Below are 17,863 nucleotides of genomic sequence, written 5' to 3'. Positions count from 1 at the left end.
GGCCAGGATGTTAACAGAAATACCCTGTTTATTAAAACATTTAGACACCAGACAAAAATCTACGTGTGATTCAAATCAAATGTATTTACATCAGCTGAATTCTCAAAGTGCAGTACAGAAACCCAGCCTAAAACCCCAAACAGCAAGCAATGCAGGTGTAGAAGCACGGTGGCTAGGAAAAACTCCCTAGAAAGGCCAGAACCTAGGAAAAAACCTAGAGAGGAACCAGGCTATGAGGGGTGGCCAGTCCTCTTCTGGCTGTGCCGGGTGGTGATTACAACAGAACATGGCCAAGATGTTCAAATGTTCATAGATGACCAGCAGGGTCAAATAATAATAATTGCAGTGGTTGTCGAGGGTGTAACAGGTCAGCACCTCAGGAGTAAATGTCAGTTGGCTTTTCATAGCCAATCATTCAGAGTATCTCTACCGCTCCTGCTGTCTCTAGAGAGTTGAAAACAGAAGGTCTGGGACAGGTAGCACATCCGGTGAACAGGTCAGGGTTCCATAGCCGCAGGCAGAACAGTTGAAACTGGAGCAGCAGCACGGCCAGGTGGACTGGGGACAGCAAGGAGTCATCAGACCAGGTAGTCCTGAGGCATGTTCCTAGGGCTCAGGTCCTCTGAGAGAGAGAAAGATAGACAGAAAGAAAGAGAGAGAATTAGAGAGAGCATACTTAAATTCACACAGGACACCGGATAAGACAGGAGAAATACTCCAGATGTAACAGACTGACCCTAGCCCCCCCGACACATAAACTACTGCAGCATAAATACTGGAGGCTGAGACAGGAGGGGTCGGGAGACACTGTGGCCCCATTTGACGATACCCCCGGACAGGGCCAAACAGGCAGGATATAACCCCACCCACCTTGCCAAAACACAGCCCCCACACCATTAGAGGGATATCTAGGATCATCTGGAGCATGCCTTTTTACTCGAAGTGAAAGACTTGTCATTGGGAAACTCTACTCTCCAAATATCTGTAATATCAAACCTTTCCATAAACTGAGAAATATTAAAATCCCCACCTACTATAAGTAAATCATTAGAGAACTTGGTTAGCCAATGGAGAATACGCTTTTCCAAAGATTCAAGTAACTGATCATTTTTACGTTTGGAATTGTACCCATAAATGTTGGTAATAATAATAATGATGTTGTTGTTACAGTTGATAACAAGACAAAGAAAGTGACCATGAGGGTCACAGTCGGAGTGCAAAATACTTCCATTTAAATTATTCTCCAGAGTGATAACTCCAGCAGAGCGTTCAGAACCATGATAGAGCCATAAATCATTTCCCCACTGAGATCTCCAGAAGTTGACGTCGGTAGAAAATAAATGACTCTTGAAAAAAATATATTAGTCTGTTTTAAGCTGTTTGCCAAATAAATATAATGCTTTGCGCTTTACATTATTTCTTACCCTCCTAGCATTGACTGAAATTATAGACAACGACAAAGTGGAATATAGAACAGAAAGCACTACAAGCTAAACAGCAATCGAAAATCGAGTAAGAATGAAAAGAAGCCAGCGTTGCACACAATATAGATAGATATAAATGATTCAGTGAGATGTTTACCTTAACAAATAACTGCCAGAACAAGAAACAACAAAAATCTTGCTCACTGCCTATACTGCAGGTAAAAATAGCAGAAGTGAGATAATAAAAAATAAAAAAAATAAATATCTACTACTCCAGTAGTCCTGTGCAGTTGGAACGAAAGTTGAATCACCTTAGAGCCGGGAGTGAGATCTGCTCACATCAGAGGTAGCTATCTAGGTAGCCTATGTTGACCACCAGGCACAGTCTATGACAGTCCTCAATGAGGGAGGTTGATTTCAGATCTGTTGATGAATGCGCGCACTCCGAAGAAAAGTAAGCCGCTTTCCCCTATTTTCGTGCTTTTCCCACAACTGGCCACAGTTTCTCTCTCTTTTCGAGAGGTCTTCAGCAAACCAACCAGATTGTTGTCGCGTAGGAAGGTAGATGCATTGGCTGCTTTCCAAGTGGCATCCCTGTAGATCTGTAATGTGAACTGGAGAATGACACCTTTGGGCTTGGAGTCACCCTGACTTCTCGTGTCGAGGCGATGTACGGTGTCGACCACATCTGCAAGCTTAGACTTCTCCTCGGGTAGGATAGTTTGGCAGAGTTTGATGGTCTCTGGCCGCACGTTCTCCCCATCTGCCGTGGAGAACTCCATAGTCTCAGATTCCACCGTCTGGAGTAGCTTTCGAGTTCTGCGATTCTTCTTTGGCACAAGTCCGTCTCTCCCTCCTCTTTTTTTTTTAAACGCCTTTCGATGTGGGTTAACATGCTTGATTTCCATGCATGCAAAGTCAATATTTTCATTGCGTTGTCGCTGACCATTTTCTCTGGCATCAGACCTTGTATTGATGAGCCTGGAAAGAGTGGCGATAGCATCATTATTGGCAGCGGCATCTGGGCCCAGTTCAAACATTCCTTTCTTGTAAAGGAAAATCCTCGTCTGACACTGTAAGAGTCATAGAGTCTGTCAGGCCAGTATAGTTGTGGCAGTTGTCAATCAAAGCATTTGCCTCCTGTGTAACGACATTGGATGATGCCTGAGCATTGCTAGCTGAGGAGGTATTAGATTTCTCTTTCTATCAGCGTTAGAAAAATATAATATTAAATCATCAATAACCTGGGCGAACCCCACCTTCAGCGGTCACGTGCTGTCCACGGTAAAATGCCGCCCTGGGCGGCCGCCCATGTCGCCCGTACCTCTATGTTTAATATAACACACATACATTCATTATTAATTTCGGTTGCCTGACGTGAAGTTTGTTCTATAGAACAAATGTGTGTGCCACATAAGTATTTGATTCTAGCCACAAAATTAAGGAAATTAGAGGGGGGGGGATTCTGGCAGGAGGAAGATTTTCTGCAATAACACTTGTCAGGGAACATATTGGATGTCACCCGTCGTTAACCCCAAAGAAGAACAAGAACTCACACTCCAGTACAGTAGGTGGCGCTGTATACAAATGTGAAGAAGCAGCAGCATCTGTAAACGTTACCTAGTATCCAAAATCAAATTATATCAGTCGACATGATGACAAGTTGATTTTGTGACTGATTCAGGTTTAGTATTTTTTATAACATATTTTGTAGCTATTTAGCAATATATGTTCATGTTGCATCGCTGTCTAGATAAATAGGTACTGTAGACATGACTTGGCCTTCTAACGTTGGCTAGCCAGAGTAAAGGCAAAAACTGCTAATACAGATGAAATATTTGCTGCTAGCTGGGCAAAGAGCTGGAATAGCCAGCGAGCTAGCTAGCCACATTCATTATCTTTCACTCTGCCTTATTTAGTTAGCTAGCAGAGTAATGTGTATAGCTAACTAGTTATAAAAGCTACACTCGTATTTTGTTTTGCCAGCTGTCAGCAATCTAACGTTATCTAGCAAAACATCGACCAAATGCAGCTAGCTATATTAGCTGTAGTAGCTAATGTGGATCATGTCAATAATTATACCTAGCTAACTTTGGCTAGATAGATTGGAACTAGCTGCTGGCCAGGTGGGGTCATTTATGCCAGCCTTAGCAAAACGTTTTGATTGTTGTTCAGTGCCACTCCGTGGCTCATTAGAGAAACTTATTGACCGAGTTGATGCAGGTGAAGTGTCTCAACGACACAACTGAAACCATTTAACAACACCGCAGAACTGCACCGCTGTATTGAAATGAAAGTGATTACAAATATTTTCAGTTAGAGGTCCAACAGAACTGAGTCAAATGATATGAATGTATCTTTTTACTTTCATTTCTTCCTCCTGACTCAGGTTGCAGATTTAGAGACGTTGGGACAGGGAGGAGAGGAGATGGGGGGATTGTGTAGGCCACTCCAGGCCTCTATGGTCTGGCTGGCCGTTCTCCTTCTGCTGCTGGGGGAGACGGTGAACACAGCCCAGGAGTTTGACCCCTACAGAGTCCTGGGGCTCACCAAGAGCGCCGGTCAAGCAGAGGTCAAGAAGGTGTACAAGAGGCTGGTCAGAGAATGGTGAGTTGGAAACACCCTGCTACTTTTTGTCTATCATACTATGAATAGGTTTGGGTAACGTGTGCGTGTGGGGCCTCTTACGGATGGATGTGTGTTTGTCTCTAGTAATGTCTGTCAATTGGGTAGGGAGAACTTACCAGACCAATAGTCGGTCTGCATAGTAGGTGCTATTATCTTGCTTTCTGTCGGCACAGAGTGTTATAGGGAACACTAAGTACTTTCGGCCGGCAGATGCACAATTCTACACTGACCTTTTTTACAAGCAGCGTGTGTGCGCCTAAGTTGGAAAAAACGTATGCACACACAAAGAGATGTAGGAGCACAATGAAAAATATTGAAGGTAATAAAGCTGGAATCCTTAATTTCTCTAGGCGCACTGTTCCTAAATTAAAATTCCAGGTCACACAGCTAAATATTTTGGAACATAATGCTTCCAAAATGGAAGCACTGTAGAGCCCTGTATTTCTTTCTCTTGAAATATCACATTTACATAAGTATTAGGACGCTTTAATCAGTACTTTTGTTGAAGCACCTTTGGCAGTGATTACTGCCTTCTTGGGTATGACGCTACAAGTTTGGCAAACCTGTATTTGGGGAGTTTCTTCCATTCTCTGCAGATCATCTCAAGCTCTGCCAGGTTGGATGGGGAGCGTCGCTGCACAGTTATTTTCGGGTCTCTCCAGAGATGTTCGATCGGGTTCAAGTCTGGGCTCTGGCTGGGCCACTCAAGGACTGTTGGAGACTTGTCCTGAAGCCACTCCTGCATTGTTTTGGCTGTGTGCTTAGGGTCATTGTCCTGTTGGAAGGTGAACCTTCACCCCATTCTGAGGTCATGAGCGCTCTGGAGCAGGTTTTCATCCAGGATGTCTCTGTACTTGCACCGTTCATCTTGCCCTCGATCCTGACTAGTGTCACAGTCCCTGCCGCTGAAAAACATCCCCACAGCATGATCCTACCACCACCATACTTCACCGTAGGGATTGTATTGGCATATTGATGAGCGGTGCCTGGTTTCGTCCAGACATGACACTTGGCATTCAGGCAGAGAGTTAAATCTTGATTTCATCGGACCAGGGAATCTTGTTTCTCATGGTCTAGGAGTCATTTAGGTGTCTTTTGGAAAACTCCAAGCGGGCTGTCATTTGCCTTTTACTGAGGAGTGGCTACCATCTGGCCACTCTACCATAAAGGCCTGATTGGTGGAGTGCTACAGAGATGGTTGTCCTTCTGTAAGTTTCTTCCATTTCCACAGAGGAACTCTGGAGCTCTGTCAGAGTGATGATCGAGTTCTTGGTCACCTCCCTTCTCTTCCGATTGCTCAGTTTGACCAGGCACCCAGCTCTAGGAAGAGTCTTGGTGGTTACAAACTTCTTCCATTTAAGAATGATGTAGGCCACTGTGTTCTTGGGTACTTCCAATGCTGCAGACATTTTTGGGTACCCTTCTACAGATCTGTTCCTCGACACAATCCTGTCTGGGAGCTCTACTGACAATTCCTTCAATCTCTTGGGTTGGTTTTTGGTCTGACATGCACTGTCAACTGTGGGACCTTTATATAGACAGGTGTGTGCCTTTCCAAATCCTGTCCAATCAATCAAATTTACCACAGGGGGACTCCAGTCAAATTGTAGAAACATGTTAAGGATCATCAATGGAAACAGGATGCACCTAATCTCAATTTTGAGTCTCATAGCAAAGGATCTGAATGCTTATGTCATTTTACATTTTTTATTTCACCTTTATTTAGGCTAGTTGAGAACAAGTTCTCATTTACGACTGCGACCTGGCCAAGATAAAGCAAAGCAGTGCGACACAAACAACAACAGAGTTAGACATGGAATAAACAAGCGTACAGTCAATAACACAATAGAAAAAAAAAGTTTGCAAATGGCGTAAGGAGGTAAAGCAATAAATTGGCCATAGTAGCGAAATAATTACAATTTTGCAAATTAACACTGGAGTGATAGATAAGCAGATGGTGATGTGCAAGTAGAAATGCTGGTGTGCAAAAGAGCAGAAAAGTAAATAAACTATATGGGGATGAGGTAGGTAAATTGGGTGGGTTATTTACAGATGGGCTATGTACAGCTGCAGCGATCGGTTAGCTGCTCAGATAGCTGATGTTTAAAGTAAGTGAGGGAAATGTGTCTCCAGCTTCAGTGATTTTTGCAATTCGTTCCAGTCATTGGCAACAGAGAACTGGAAGGAAAGGCGGCCAAAGAGGTGTTGGCTTTGGGGATGACCAGTGAGATATACCTGCTGGAGCGCGTGCTACGGGTGGATGATGTTATTGTGACCAGTGAGCTGAGTTAAGGCGGAGCTTTACCTAGCATAGACTTATAGATGACCTGGAGCCAGTGGGTCTGGCGACGAATATGTAGCGAGGGCCAGCCGACTAAAGCATACAGGTCGCAGTGTTGAGTGGTATAAGGGGCTTTGGTGACAAAACGGATGGCACTGTGATAGACTGCATCCAGTTTTCTGAGTAGAGTATTGGAGTATTTTTAGAGTATTTTGTAAATGACATCGCCGAAGTCGAGGATCAATAGGATAGTCTGTTTTACGAGGGTATGTTTGGCGGCGTGAGTGAATGAGGCTTTTTTGCGAAATAGGTAGCCGATTCTAGATTTAATTTTGGATTGGAGATGTTAAATATGAGTCTGGAAGGAGAGTTTACAGTCTAGCCAGACACCTAGGTATTTGTAGTTGTCCACATGTTCTAGGTCGGAACCGTCCAGAGTAGTGATGGTAGTCGGGCGGGTGCAGGCAGCGAACGGTTGAAGAGTATGCATTTGGTTTTACTTGCGTTTAAGAGCAGTTGGAGGCCACGGAAGGAATGTGTTATGGCATTGAAGCTCGTTTGGAGGTTAGTTAACACAGGTTAGTTAACACACAGTTAAACTAATCTAAATATATTTTAGATTTTACATTCTTCAAAGTCGCCACCCTTTGCCTTGATGACAGCTTTGCACACTTGGCATTCTCTCAACCAGCTTCACCTGGAATGCTTTCCAACAGTCTTGAAGGACTTCCCACATATGCTGAGCACTTGTTGGCTTCTTTTCCTAACCTCTGCAGGTTAACTCATCCCCAAACCATCTCAATTGGGTTGAGGTTGGGTGATTGTGGCGGTCAGGTCATCTGATGCAGCACTCCATCACTTTCCTTCTTGGTCAAATAGCCCTCACACAGCCTGGTGTGTTCTTGAAAAAACAAAACAAATTATATCCCACTAAGCGCAAACCAGATGGGATGGCGTATCGTGGCAGAATGCTGTGGTAGCCATGCTGGTTAAGTGTGCCTTGAATTCTAAATAAATCACTGACAGTTTCACCAGAAAATCACCACCTCCTCCATGCTTCACGGTGGGACCTACACATGCGGCAGTCATCCGTTCACCTAATCTGCATCTCATAAAGACATGGCAGTAGGAACCAAAAATCAAAAATTTGGACACATCAGACCAAAGGAGAGATTTCCACTGGTCTAATGTCCATTACTCTTGTTTCTTGGCTCAAGCAAGTCTCTTCTTATTGGTGTCCTTTAGCAGTGGTTTCTTTGCAGCAATTTGACTATGAAGCCCTGATTCACGCAGTCTCTTCTGAACAGTTGTTGAGATGTGTCTGTTACTTGAACTCTGAAGCATTTATTTGGGCTGTAATTTCTGAGGCTGGTAACTATAATGAACTTATCCTCTGCAGCAGAGGTAACTCCTTTCTTTCCTGTGTCAGTCCTCATGAGAGGCAGTTTCATCATAGTGCTTAATGGTTTTTGCTAATGCACCTTAAAAAAACGTTCAATGTTCTTGAAGTGTTCCTGGTTGACTGATCTTCATGTCTTAAGGTAATGGACTGTCATTTCTCTTTGCTTATTTGAGCTGTTCTTGATGTTGTATGGACTTGGTATTTTACCAAATAGGGCTATCTTCTGTATACCACCCCTACCTTGTCACAACACAACATATTGGCTCAAACCCATTAAGAAGGAAATAAATTCCATAAATGAACTTTTAACAAGGCACACCTGTTAATTAAAATGCATTCCAGATGACTACCTCATGAAGCTGGTTGAGAGAATACCACGAGTGTGCAAAGCTGTCATCAAGGCAAGGGGTGTTTTACATTGAAGAATATCAAATATTTTAATTAGTTGAACACTTATTTGGTTACTACATGATTCCATATGTGTTATTTCATAGTTTTGATGTCTTCACTATTATTATACAATGTCTAAAATAGTCAAATAAAGAAACTCTTGAATGAGTAGGTGTGTCACAACCAGTCAAAAGTTTGATGTATGTAATAATATGAATGTCATATCATAGGAAAAGTCACCGGATTCACATGGATTTGCAAGCCTAAAAATATCATACTTTGACTAAAACAATGACTTATTGTATTTCAGTATTTCTACTGGTATGGGCGTTTTTAAGTGTCCTTCTGCTATAAGTGTCTCTTTGCTCTGTGTTCAAGGCACCCAGACAAGAACAATGATCCTGGGGCTGAAGATATGTTCATCAAGATCACTAAATCTTATGAGGTATACTAGTTTCACTTACCAGACACACATGCAGACAAAAATCTTAAATGTTTAGATTCATGTTTATTCAACTAACATGGCTACATAGCATGCACTGGGTGTGTGCACTACAGATTTTAACACAGCACAAATCTAACACCTGGCTCAACTAATCAAGAGCTTGACTATGCTGGTGCTGAAGTGTTGTGTAAATGCTGGGCTTGTACAAAAGCCTGCACATCCTGACCTTGTGGGTCTCCAAGGATCTGAGTTGTAGAACACTGCTCTATTTAAACGCTATAGTCAGGAGGAGGATAGGAGTTCATAACAAAGTTTGATTGGATCCCTCCCTCAGATCCTGGGGAATGTGGAGCGGCGTGCTAACTACGACCGCTATGGACAGATGGAGGAGAACAAGCAGGGTCAGCACCAGCAGGGCTTCAACCGACACTTCCACAACAGCTTCTATTTCGACGAATCATTCTTCAATTTCCCTAGGTCAGTGCAAAGGAAAAGATACCACGCAATTTTTGCAACTCATTTGCCAATCATGTTGTCTTGTATCCCTTGCAATGACTGTGATATGTGCTGGTTTTTACATTCCTTAATTGCACTGTCGCTCTGGGTAAGAGAATCTGCTGAATGACCAAAACGTAAATATATTCCCACTTTGAGGGGTCCCTGAATTGATTGGTCCCTGAGGCCATTTTGAAAGATACCGTATCAAAGCCTCCTTTATTTTTCTGTCTAGGGTATCCATGACGAAGGCTACATGCAAAAAACGCATTGGGTTTAGTAGTAAAGAAGCATATTTAATCAACTTCCATTGTCCTCCAAGAGTGGCTAAATCTTCTCTTCCCCCAGGTCAGGCCGGGACTTCTCAGACAGCAAGTATCTGCTCGACCACGCAGGGTTCAACAGTAAGGTGCTGCCCGACAGCTTCAAGCGGCCCTACCTGATCAAGATCACCTCCGAGTGGTGCTTTGCCTGCGTTCACATCGAGCCAGTCTGGAGGGAGGCAGTACAGGAGCTAGAGCCACTGGGTACGAAGTAGGCTGTCTTCCAGGAAGTCCATGGCTGTGTCCCAAATGGCACCTTATTCCCTATATACTGCACTACTTCTGACCAGGGACAATAGGGCTGTGGTCATAAGTAGTGGACTCTGTAGGAAAAGGGTGCCATTTGGGATGCAGTACATGTCTTTCACTAAGAATCCGTTGGGGTCGAATCATGATTTGAAGGTTGTTAAATTCATTCACTGATGTGTGGTTTGTAACAGGTGGAGAAACTAACCATTGACAAGAGAACAACAGGGGAAATGGGCTCAAACCTATTAGTCAGTGGTGACTCAAATGAATCAAAACATACAGTACATTGTAATCTGTTTAATACAACTGTTTCTTTGCTTCCCTCTACTGTCCACTGGTATGTAACAACCTAATTAATGGTGTCCATCACTCAGGTGTGGGTATCGGCATTGTTGACATTGGTTACGAGCGTCGCCTAGCCAACCAGCTGGGTGTCCATCGCACGCCATCCATCCTGGGTGTGGTCAATGGTAGAGTGACCGTGTTCCACTACTCCGTGGTCAGAGAACACCTGCGACAGTTTGTAGAAGACCTGCTGCCTCAGAGGCTGGTGGAAAAGGTAGGCCTGCTGTTAACAATATTGCAATGTATCCAGTATGATTTATAGTAATAATAATGGGTGCTAGCGAGCATGCTAGGTATCAACAGACAATCCAGTAGAGGCTAGAAGCTATAGTAGGCTTTGATTGGTCAATCCTGATGCAATATCGCTGAGAATTCAGCTTTCCCCAACTTAGGTCCCGCCCTATTCACACTCTCTCGCCCATGTTCGGATCGCCCAACAGTCTCCTGCCCATTTCACTTCCCTCCATTGAAAATGAATGGCTTCCGATGTTTTTTTGCCACCTATCGTGTTCAGTTAATCAGCACCATTATAATAAATAGTCAGAAACACCTCAGACAGTTTGTAGTGGACCTGTTGCCTCCGAGGCAAACAGGTCCAAAATAATAGCTTAAAGGGCAACTCCGCCACTTTTCAACTTCACTCATTATCTTCAGCACCAAATCAATGTCTACATATATGTTTCTTTGATCTGTGTTAAAAGATAAGGTCCTAAAAATGCTTCTCTGTGACGTCACAGGGTAAGGTTAAGTAAGAAGCATTTTCAGAACCTGCAATGACTTTTTCTTGCAAGAGGGAGGGTAATTTCCTTGCTCCCCACGTCACTGTGAATCTCATAGTGTTTGAAAAAAAAAAAAATGTAATGTTACTTTTGATGTCATCGAGTAACTTTTTAACGTAGTTTTTTTCTACAAAGCACATACACTACCGTTCAAAAGTTTGGGGTCACTAAGAAATTTTGTTTTTGAAAGAAAAGCCAAAACAATTGTCCATTTTTAAAATAGCATACATTTGATCAAAAATACAGTGTAGACATTGTTAATGTTGTAAATGACTACTGTAGCTGGAAACGGCTGATTTTTAAAAAATGGGGGAAAAATGGAATGGAATAGGTGTACATAGAAAGCCAGCATCCCGGAGTCGCCTCTTCACTGTTGACATTGAGACTGGTGTTTTTTGCGGGTACTATTTAATGAAGCTGCCAGTGGAGGACTTGTGAGGTGTCCGTTTCTCAAATTAGTCATGCTAATGTACTTGTTCTCTTGCTCAGTTATGCACTGGGGCCTCCCACTCCTCTTCCTATTCTGGTTAGGGTCAGTTTGTGCTGTTCTGTGAAGGGAGTAGTACACAGCGTTGTACGAGATCTTCAGTTTCTTGGCAATTTCTCGCATGGAATAGCCTTCATTTCTCAACAAGAATAGACTGAGTTTCAGAAGCTTTGTTTCTGGCCATTTGTGAGCCTGTAATCAAACCCACAAATGCTGAGGCTCCAGATACTCAACTCGTCTAAGGAAGGCCAGTGTTATTGCTTCTTTAATCAGCACTGCAGTTTTCAGCTGTGCTAACATAGCTGACGGTTTTCTAATGATCAATTAGCCTTTTATAATGATAAACTTGGATTAGCTATCACAATGTGCCATTGGAACACAGAAGTGATGGTTGCTGATAATGGGCCTATGTAGATATTCCATATCAGCCGTTTCCAGCTACAGTAGTCATTTACAACATTAACAATGTCTACACTGTGTTTCTGATACATTTTATGTTATTTTAATGGACAAAAAAATGTTATATTCTTTCAAAAACAAGGACATTTCTATGTGACCCCAAATGTTTTAACATATATGCTCCATCTTGACATATGTAGACACTGGTTTGGTACTGGAGATAATGAATATGAGGTTGAGAAGTGGTACAGTTGCTCTTTAATAAGCTACGGTGCTTTTCATTCCAAATTTATGCAAAGGGATATGTGAATACTTTACTCATATATTGTGTATAATTGCTACAATTACGCAGTACCTGTAATACGTAGGTTTCCTTTTTTGCACTGCATGCCATAAAATACAGTGCATTTGCAAAGTATTCAGACCCCTTGACTTTTTCCACAATTTGTTACGTTACAGCCTTATTCTAAAATGTATTAAACAGTTTTTTTCCCCTTCATCAATCTACACACAATACGTGATAATGTCAAAGTTAAAACAAGTTTTTAGACATTTTTGTAAATGTATTAAACATTTTAAACTGAAATATCACATTTACATAAGTATTCAGACACTTTACTCACTTCTTTTTTGAAGCACTTTTGGCAGCGATTACAGCCTCAAGCCTTCTTGGGTATAATGCTTGGCACACCTGTATTTGGGGAGTTTCTCCCAATTTTCTCTGCAGATCCTCTCAAGGTCTGTCAGGTTGGATGGGAGCGTTGCTGCACAGCTATTTTCAGGTCTCTTCAGAGATGTTTGATCGGGTTAAAATCCGGGCTCTGGCTGGGCCACTCAAGAACATTCAGAGATTTGTCCTGAAGCCACTCCTGCGTTGTCTTGGCTGTGTGCTTAGGGTCGTTGTCCTGTTGGAAGGTGAACTTTTGCTCCAATCGGAGGTTCTGAGCGTTCTGGAACAGGTTTTCATCAAGGGTGTTTGTACTTTGCTCTGTTCTTCCCCTCAATCCTGACTAGTCTCACAGTCCCTGACTCTGGAAAAACATGACATGGACTGCCAACTGTGGGACCTTATATAGACAGGTGTGTGCCTTTGCAAATCATGTCCAATCAATTGAATTTACCACAGGTAGACTTCAATCAAGTTTTAGAAACATCTCAAGAATGGAAACAGGATGCACCTGAGCTCAATTTCTTGCTATGGCAAAGGGTCTGAATATTTATGTAAATACGTTTCTTTTAGTTTCTCGCTTTGTCGTTATGGGGTATTGTCTGTAGATTGAGGATTTTTATTTATTTAATGCATTTTATAACAAGGCTGCAACGTTACACAATGTGGAAAAAGTCAAGGGGTCTGAATAATTTCCGAATGCACTGATTGTATGTATGTATGTGTATATATATATATATATATATAAAAAGCATTTTAATCTCTCCTGAACTTAATAAGTTGTTCCATTTGATCTTGTTTTATTTTTCTTTTGTCAGGTAACAGATAAGAACTATGTGTCCTTCCTGGGCAGCTGGCATGTTGAGAACAATCCCAGTGTGTTGCTGTTTGACCAAGTGCCTGCAGTGCCCCTGCTCTACAAGGTAACACACACCGAGTGTGTCTGTGGAAAATGAGTATCTATCTAGTCATCAGTCCAACAGCTTACCCTTCTCTCTCCCTCTCTCCAGCTCACAGCGTTTGCCTTTAAGGACTATGTGCGGTTTGGTTACGTGGACCAGGGACTGACAGAGACATCCAGACTACTGCATCAGTTCAACATCAACAGCTATGCTCCCACAATGCTGCTGTTCAAGGAGAACACTGAGCAACCTGCTGATATTATACAGGTAAACTCATGGACCAGTATTAAAATAGTTGCATGCGCTGGCTCTAGATTACTTATTCTGTTTTGGTGTCAGAGATGAATCATTGCTCTCTCTCTCTATTGATCATTGCTCTCTCTCTCTATTCCCCCCCCCCCCCCCCCAGGCTAAAGGGATGAAGAGACAGATCATGGAGGAGTTTGTGTCCAACAACAAGTACCTGTGTGTCCCTCGGTTGGTCAACCAGCATCTGTTCGATGAGCTCTGCCCCATCAAGCAGTTCCACCGGCGCAGGAAGTAAGAACCAACTAAATCCGGCCTCTGATCTTAAAGGTCCAATGCAGCCGTTTCTATCTCCATATCAAATAATTTCTGGATAACAATTTAGTACCTTATTGTGATTTCTATTAAAATGGTCAAAAATTAACAAGAATAGCTTCTTAGCAAAGCGCAATTTCTCAACCAATAATCTTGCGAGGACTATATGGGAGTTGTCTGAGGGGGAAACTGAAAACTAGCTGTTATTCGCAAAGAGGTTTGGAACTCTCTTTCTTATTGGTCTATTAATTAACTTACCGCCTGGTGATGTCACCAGGCTTGGCCCAAAACTCCATCCCTTCAAAACTGGGTGAAATTTTAGGATGTCTTTTCAAACAGCTCTCACACCGAAAGGGAATTATCATCATTCGAATTTCGCAGTATTATTCCAACCTCACTGTGGAAATATTCAATAAAATATACAGTTTATTTGGTACACCACCCTGTTCACAAATGGTTCCCTCCTAGAAACAGTGAGTCACATGGCCGTGGCTTGCTATATAAAGCAGGCAGACTGGCATCGAGGCATTCAGTTACTGTTCGATTGAATGTTAGAATGGGCAAAAGGAGTGCCATAAGCAACTGAGTGTGTATGATCGTCAGTGCCAGGCGCGCCGGATGTAGTATCTCAGTAACGGCCCGCCTCTTGGGCTTTTCACGCACGACAGTGTCCAGGGTTTACCAAGAATGATGCGACAAAAAATAAATAAACATACAGTCCTGTGGGCGAAAACAGCTTGTTGATGAGAGGTCGAAGGAGAATGGCAAGAATCGTGCAAGCTAACAGGCTGGCCACAAACAGGAAAATAACTGCGTAGTAAAACAGTGATGTGCAGAACGGCATCTATTGCAGCAGACAACTACACTGCGTTCCACTTCTATCAGCTAAAAACAAGAAGTGTCTCCAGTGGACATGCAATCACCAACACTGGTCAATTGAGGAGCGGAAAAACATTGCCTGGTTCGACAAATCCTGGTTGCGTAATGCTGATGGCAGAGTCTGGATTTGGTGTAAGCAGCATGAGGCCATGGACCCATCCAGCCTGGTGTCAATGGTGTAATGTTGTGGGGAATGTTTCCGTGGCACACGTTCGGTCCCTTGATAACAATTGAGCAACGTTTGAACGCCACACCATGTAGAATCCACGCCCCAAATAATTCGGGCTGTTCTGGAGGAAAAGAGAGGTCCTACCCGGTAGGTGAGTGTACCTAATAAACTTAAGAAAGAAAATCACGTTTTTGACTGCACTGGGCTTTAATATCCACACTAGTACCACTTAGAACAGGCCTGGGAAATTATTTTCCATGGAGGGCCACATTAGAATATATTTTTGCCATCGCGGGCCAGAATCATATAACAGGATTATACATCATGTGTATGATTTTGTTGACATATCTCTTCTGTAAATCACGTCCAGATATGCCACTTATTTTACTTTAACATGCACAGAAATAAACCACATCCATATTTTCCTTTTGGAAGGTATTTCATTATTAATCATGCAATGAACTACACAGAGGGAAAAGTCTCTGATGGGCATTGACTAGAGCAGTAGAGTCAGGTATAGTTTCGTTGCTTTGCGCAGGATTGCTGAGAGGTGAGAGTCGGTAAGAGAGGATCTGTGCCTTGACTTGTTATATTTCGTCACTGACGATGTCTGTTCACATACATAGGTTGACCCAAACAGTACAAACATGTTCTGAGCATGACTCCTAATCTTTGAAAGGTTTTGTTCATCGAGAGATGCGTAGAACCTCGTCAGTGACATTGTTTTGAATAGTTCTCCAGTCACTGCATCAGACTGAAGATCGATAAGCTCAAGTTGCAGGCCAGTGGGTGCGTGTTCCACATTGAAGGAGAAAGGAGAGGAAGCCAACAGGATGTCATTTTCCAATACTTGAAATCCTCAAAACGACGGGAAAACTGACCGTTCAAAGCACGCAGCAGCGATGTACAACTTCTCCCACTGGTCATCTGATAGGGAACAGACTAGTAGTGTCGGAAGGTGGGTGCGATTGTTGGCTTCTACTTGGCGGGTCAGGAGGAGTAGTTTTCCCCTGAAGGCTTTGACAAGGCTGTACATCTGATGTGCAAAAAGGCTTTTCCCTTGTAGTTTAGAATTCCGTTCATTCATGAGGGCCATGATGTCCACGGTGAAGGCATAATCAGCCAACCATTCTTGATCTTGCAGTTTTTGCAAAAGAAAGGAAATCTCCGACTTCAGGTCCCCCACCCTTTTTAAGCACCTTCCCCACTCTCTCGTTTGCGTGGTAGGGGAGATCTGCATGACCCGACTCTCTTCCAACAGTGAGACAAACTGCCTGTAGTTTAAAGATTTTGCTCTTATGAAGTTTACCACTTTAGTGACTGTATCCACATGGCTCATTTTCAGAACACATTTACAGAGCACCTCCTGATGAATAATGCAATGCAGGAAAATAGTTTTCTGATCTGGGTTCAGCTCTGCTACTTGATCTTGTATCCTTTTCAAAAGGCCAATGTTTTTTTTTCCTGTCACCCATCAGAGGTCACACTAGATAACTTTTCACATATTAACCTCCTCCAATCAATCTTTCCCTGTGGTTGTGCTCTTCATTGACTGCACTGAAGCAAGCTCCTCTGTAATTTCAAAGTCTATGGTTATGCATCGTAAGAATATCAACAACTGCGCCGTGTCACGTGCCTCACTGCTCTCGTCCAGGGCCAAGGAGAAATAGGTCAAATCCTTTACCTTGTCTTTTAGCTCTTCAAATAAAATATTACTTGTCACTTGTGCCGAATACAGCAGGTGTAGACCTTGCAGTGAAATGCTTACTTATGAGCCCCTAACCAACAATGCAGTACAAATAAGAAATGAAAGTAACAAATAATTAAAGAGCAGCAGTAAAATAACAATAGCGAGACTGTACCGGTACCCCCCTGTATATAGAGTCCATGTGCGGGGACACCGGTTAGTCGAGGTAATTGAGGTACATGTAGGTAAAGTTATTAAAGTGACTATGCATAGATGATAACAGTAGCAGTGGTGTAAAGGGGGTTAGGGCAATGCAAATAGTCTGGATAGCCATTTGATTAGATGCTCAGGAGTCTTATGGCTTGGGGGTAGAAGCTGTTTAGAAGCCTCTTGGACCTAGACTTGGTGCTCTGGTACCGCTTGCTGTGCGGTAGCAGAGAGAACATTCTGACTAGGGTGGCTGGAGTCTTTGATCATTTTTAGGTCCTTCCTCTGACACCGCCTGGTATAGAGGTCTTGGATGGCAGGAAGCTTTGCCCCAGTGATGTACTGGGCCATACACTCTGTAGTGCTTTAAGCTCGGAGGCCGAGCAGTTGCCATACCAGGCAGTGATGCAACCAGTCATGATGTTTTTGATGGTGTAGTTGTATAACCTTTTGAGGATCTATGCCAAATCTTTTCAGTCTCCTGAGGTTTTGTCGTGCCCTCTTCACGACAGTCTTGGTGTGCTTAGTTTGTTGGTGATGTGAACACCAAGGAACTTGAAGCTCTCAACCTGCTCCACTACAGCCCTGTTGATGAGAATTGGGGTGTGCTCAGTCTTTTTCCTGTAATCCACAATCATCTCCTTTGTCTTGATCACATTGAGGGAGAGGTTGTTGTTGTCTTGGCAACACACGGCCAGGTCTCTGACCTCTTCCTTATAGGCTGTCTCGTCGTTGTCTATGATCAGGCCTACCGCTGTTGACATCGGCATACTTAATGATGGTGTTGGAGTCATGCCTTCCGCGCAGTCATGAGTGAACAGGGAGTACAGGCAGAGACTGAGCACAAACCTCCGATGGGCCCCTGTGTTGAGGATCAGCGTGGCGGATGTGTGCTTACCTACCCTTACCACCTAGGGACGGCCTGTCAGGAAATCCAGGATCCAGTTGCAGAGGGAGGTGTTTCATCCCAGGGTCCTTTAGCTTTTTGATGAGCTTTTTGAACTGTTGTTCCATATTCTCTGCGACGTCCTCAACACGCCGTGTCACTGTTCGCCTTGACAGGGAAACATTTTCAAACAGCTCTTTTTTTGGCGGGGCAAAGTATTGCTGCAGAGTCAATTAAACATTCTTTAATGAACTCACC

The 17,863-nt window shown here is 43.1% G+C and overlaps 1 protein-coding gene across 1 annotated transcript in view; it reads left to right on the top strand.

Annotated features, from left to right (window-relative positions):
* Positions 1 to 3,059: 3,059 nt before the first annotated feature.
* Positions 3,060 to 17,863, top strand: part of LOC139413231 (dnaJ homolog subfamily C member 16-like) — a 27,467-nt gene continuing 12,663 nt past the window's right edge. Inside the window, exons 1-9 of the mRNA XM_071160371.1 lie at positions 3,060 to 3,108; positions 3,814 to 4,031; positions 8,504 to 8,570; positions 8,905 to 9,047; positions 9,414 to 9,592; positions 10,012 to 10,196; positions 13,133 to 13,237; positions 13,325 to 13,483; positions 13,626 to 13,756. Coding sequence (XP_071016472.1) covers positions 3,853 to 4,031; positions 8,504 to 8,570; positions 8,905 to 9,047; positions 9,414 to 9,592; positions 10,012 to 10,196; positions 13,133 to 13,237; positions 13,325 to 13,483; positions 13,626 to 13,756 — 1,148 coding nt within the window. The 5' untranslated portion in view covers positions 3,060 to 3,108; positions 3,814 to 3,852. The remainder of the gene's footprint in view (positions 3,109 to 3,813; positions 4,032 to 8,503; positions 8,571 to 8,904; positions 9,048 to 9,413; positions 9,593 to 10,011; positions 10,197 to 13,132; positions 13,238 to 13,324; positions 13,484 to 13,625; positions 13,757 to 17,863) is intronic.

The sequence above is a fragment of the Oncorhynchus clarkii genome, chromosome 7 (genome assembly GCF_045791955.1).
Source record: "Oncorhynchus clarkii lewisi isolate Uvic-CL-2024 chromosome 7, UVic_Ocla_1.0, whole genome shotgun sequence".
Taxonomy (NCBI): domain Eukaryota; kingdom Metazoa; phylum Chordata; class Actinopteri; order Salmoniformes; family Salmonidae; genus Oncorhynchus; species Oncorhynchus clarkii.
This window is presented reverse-complemented; position numbering and strand designations above follow the sequence as displayed.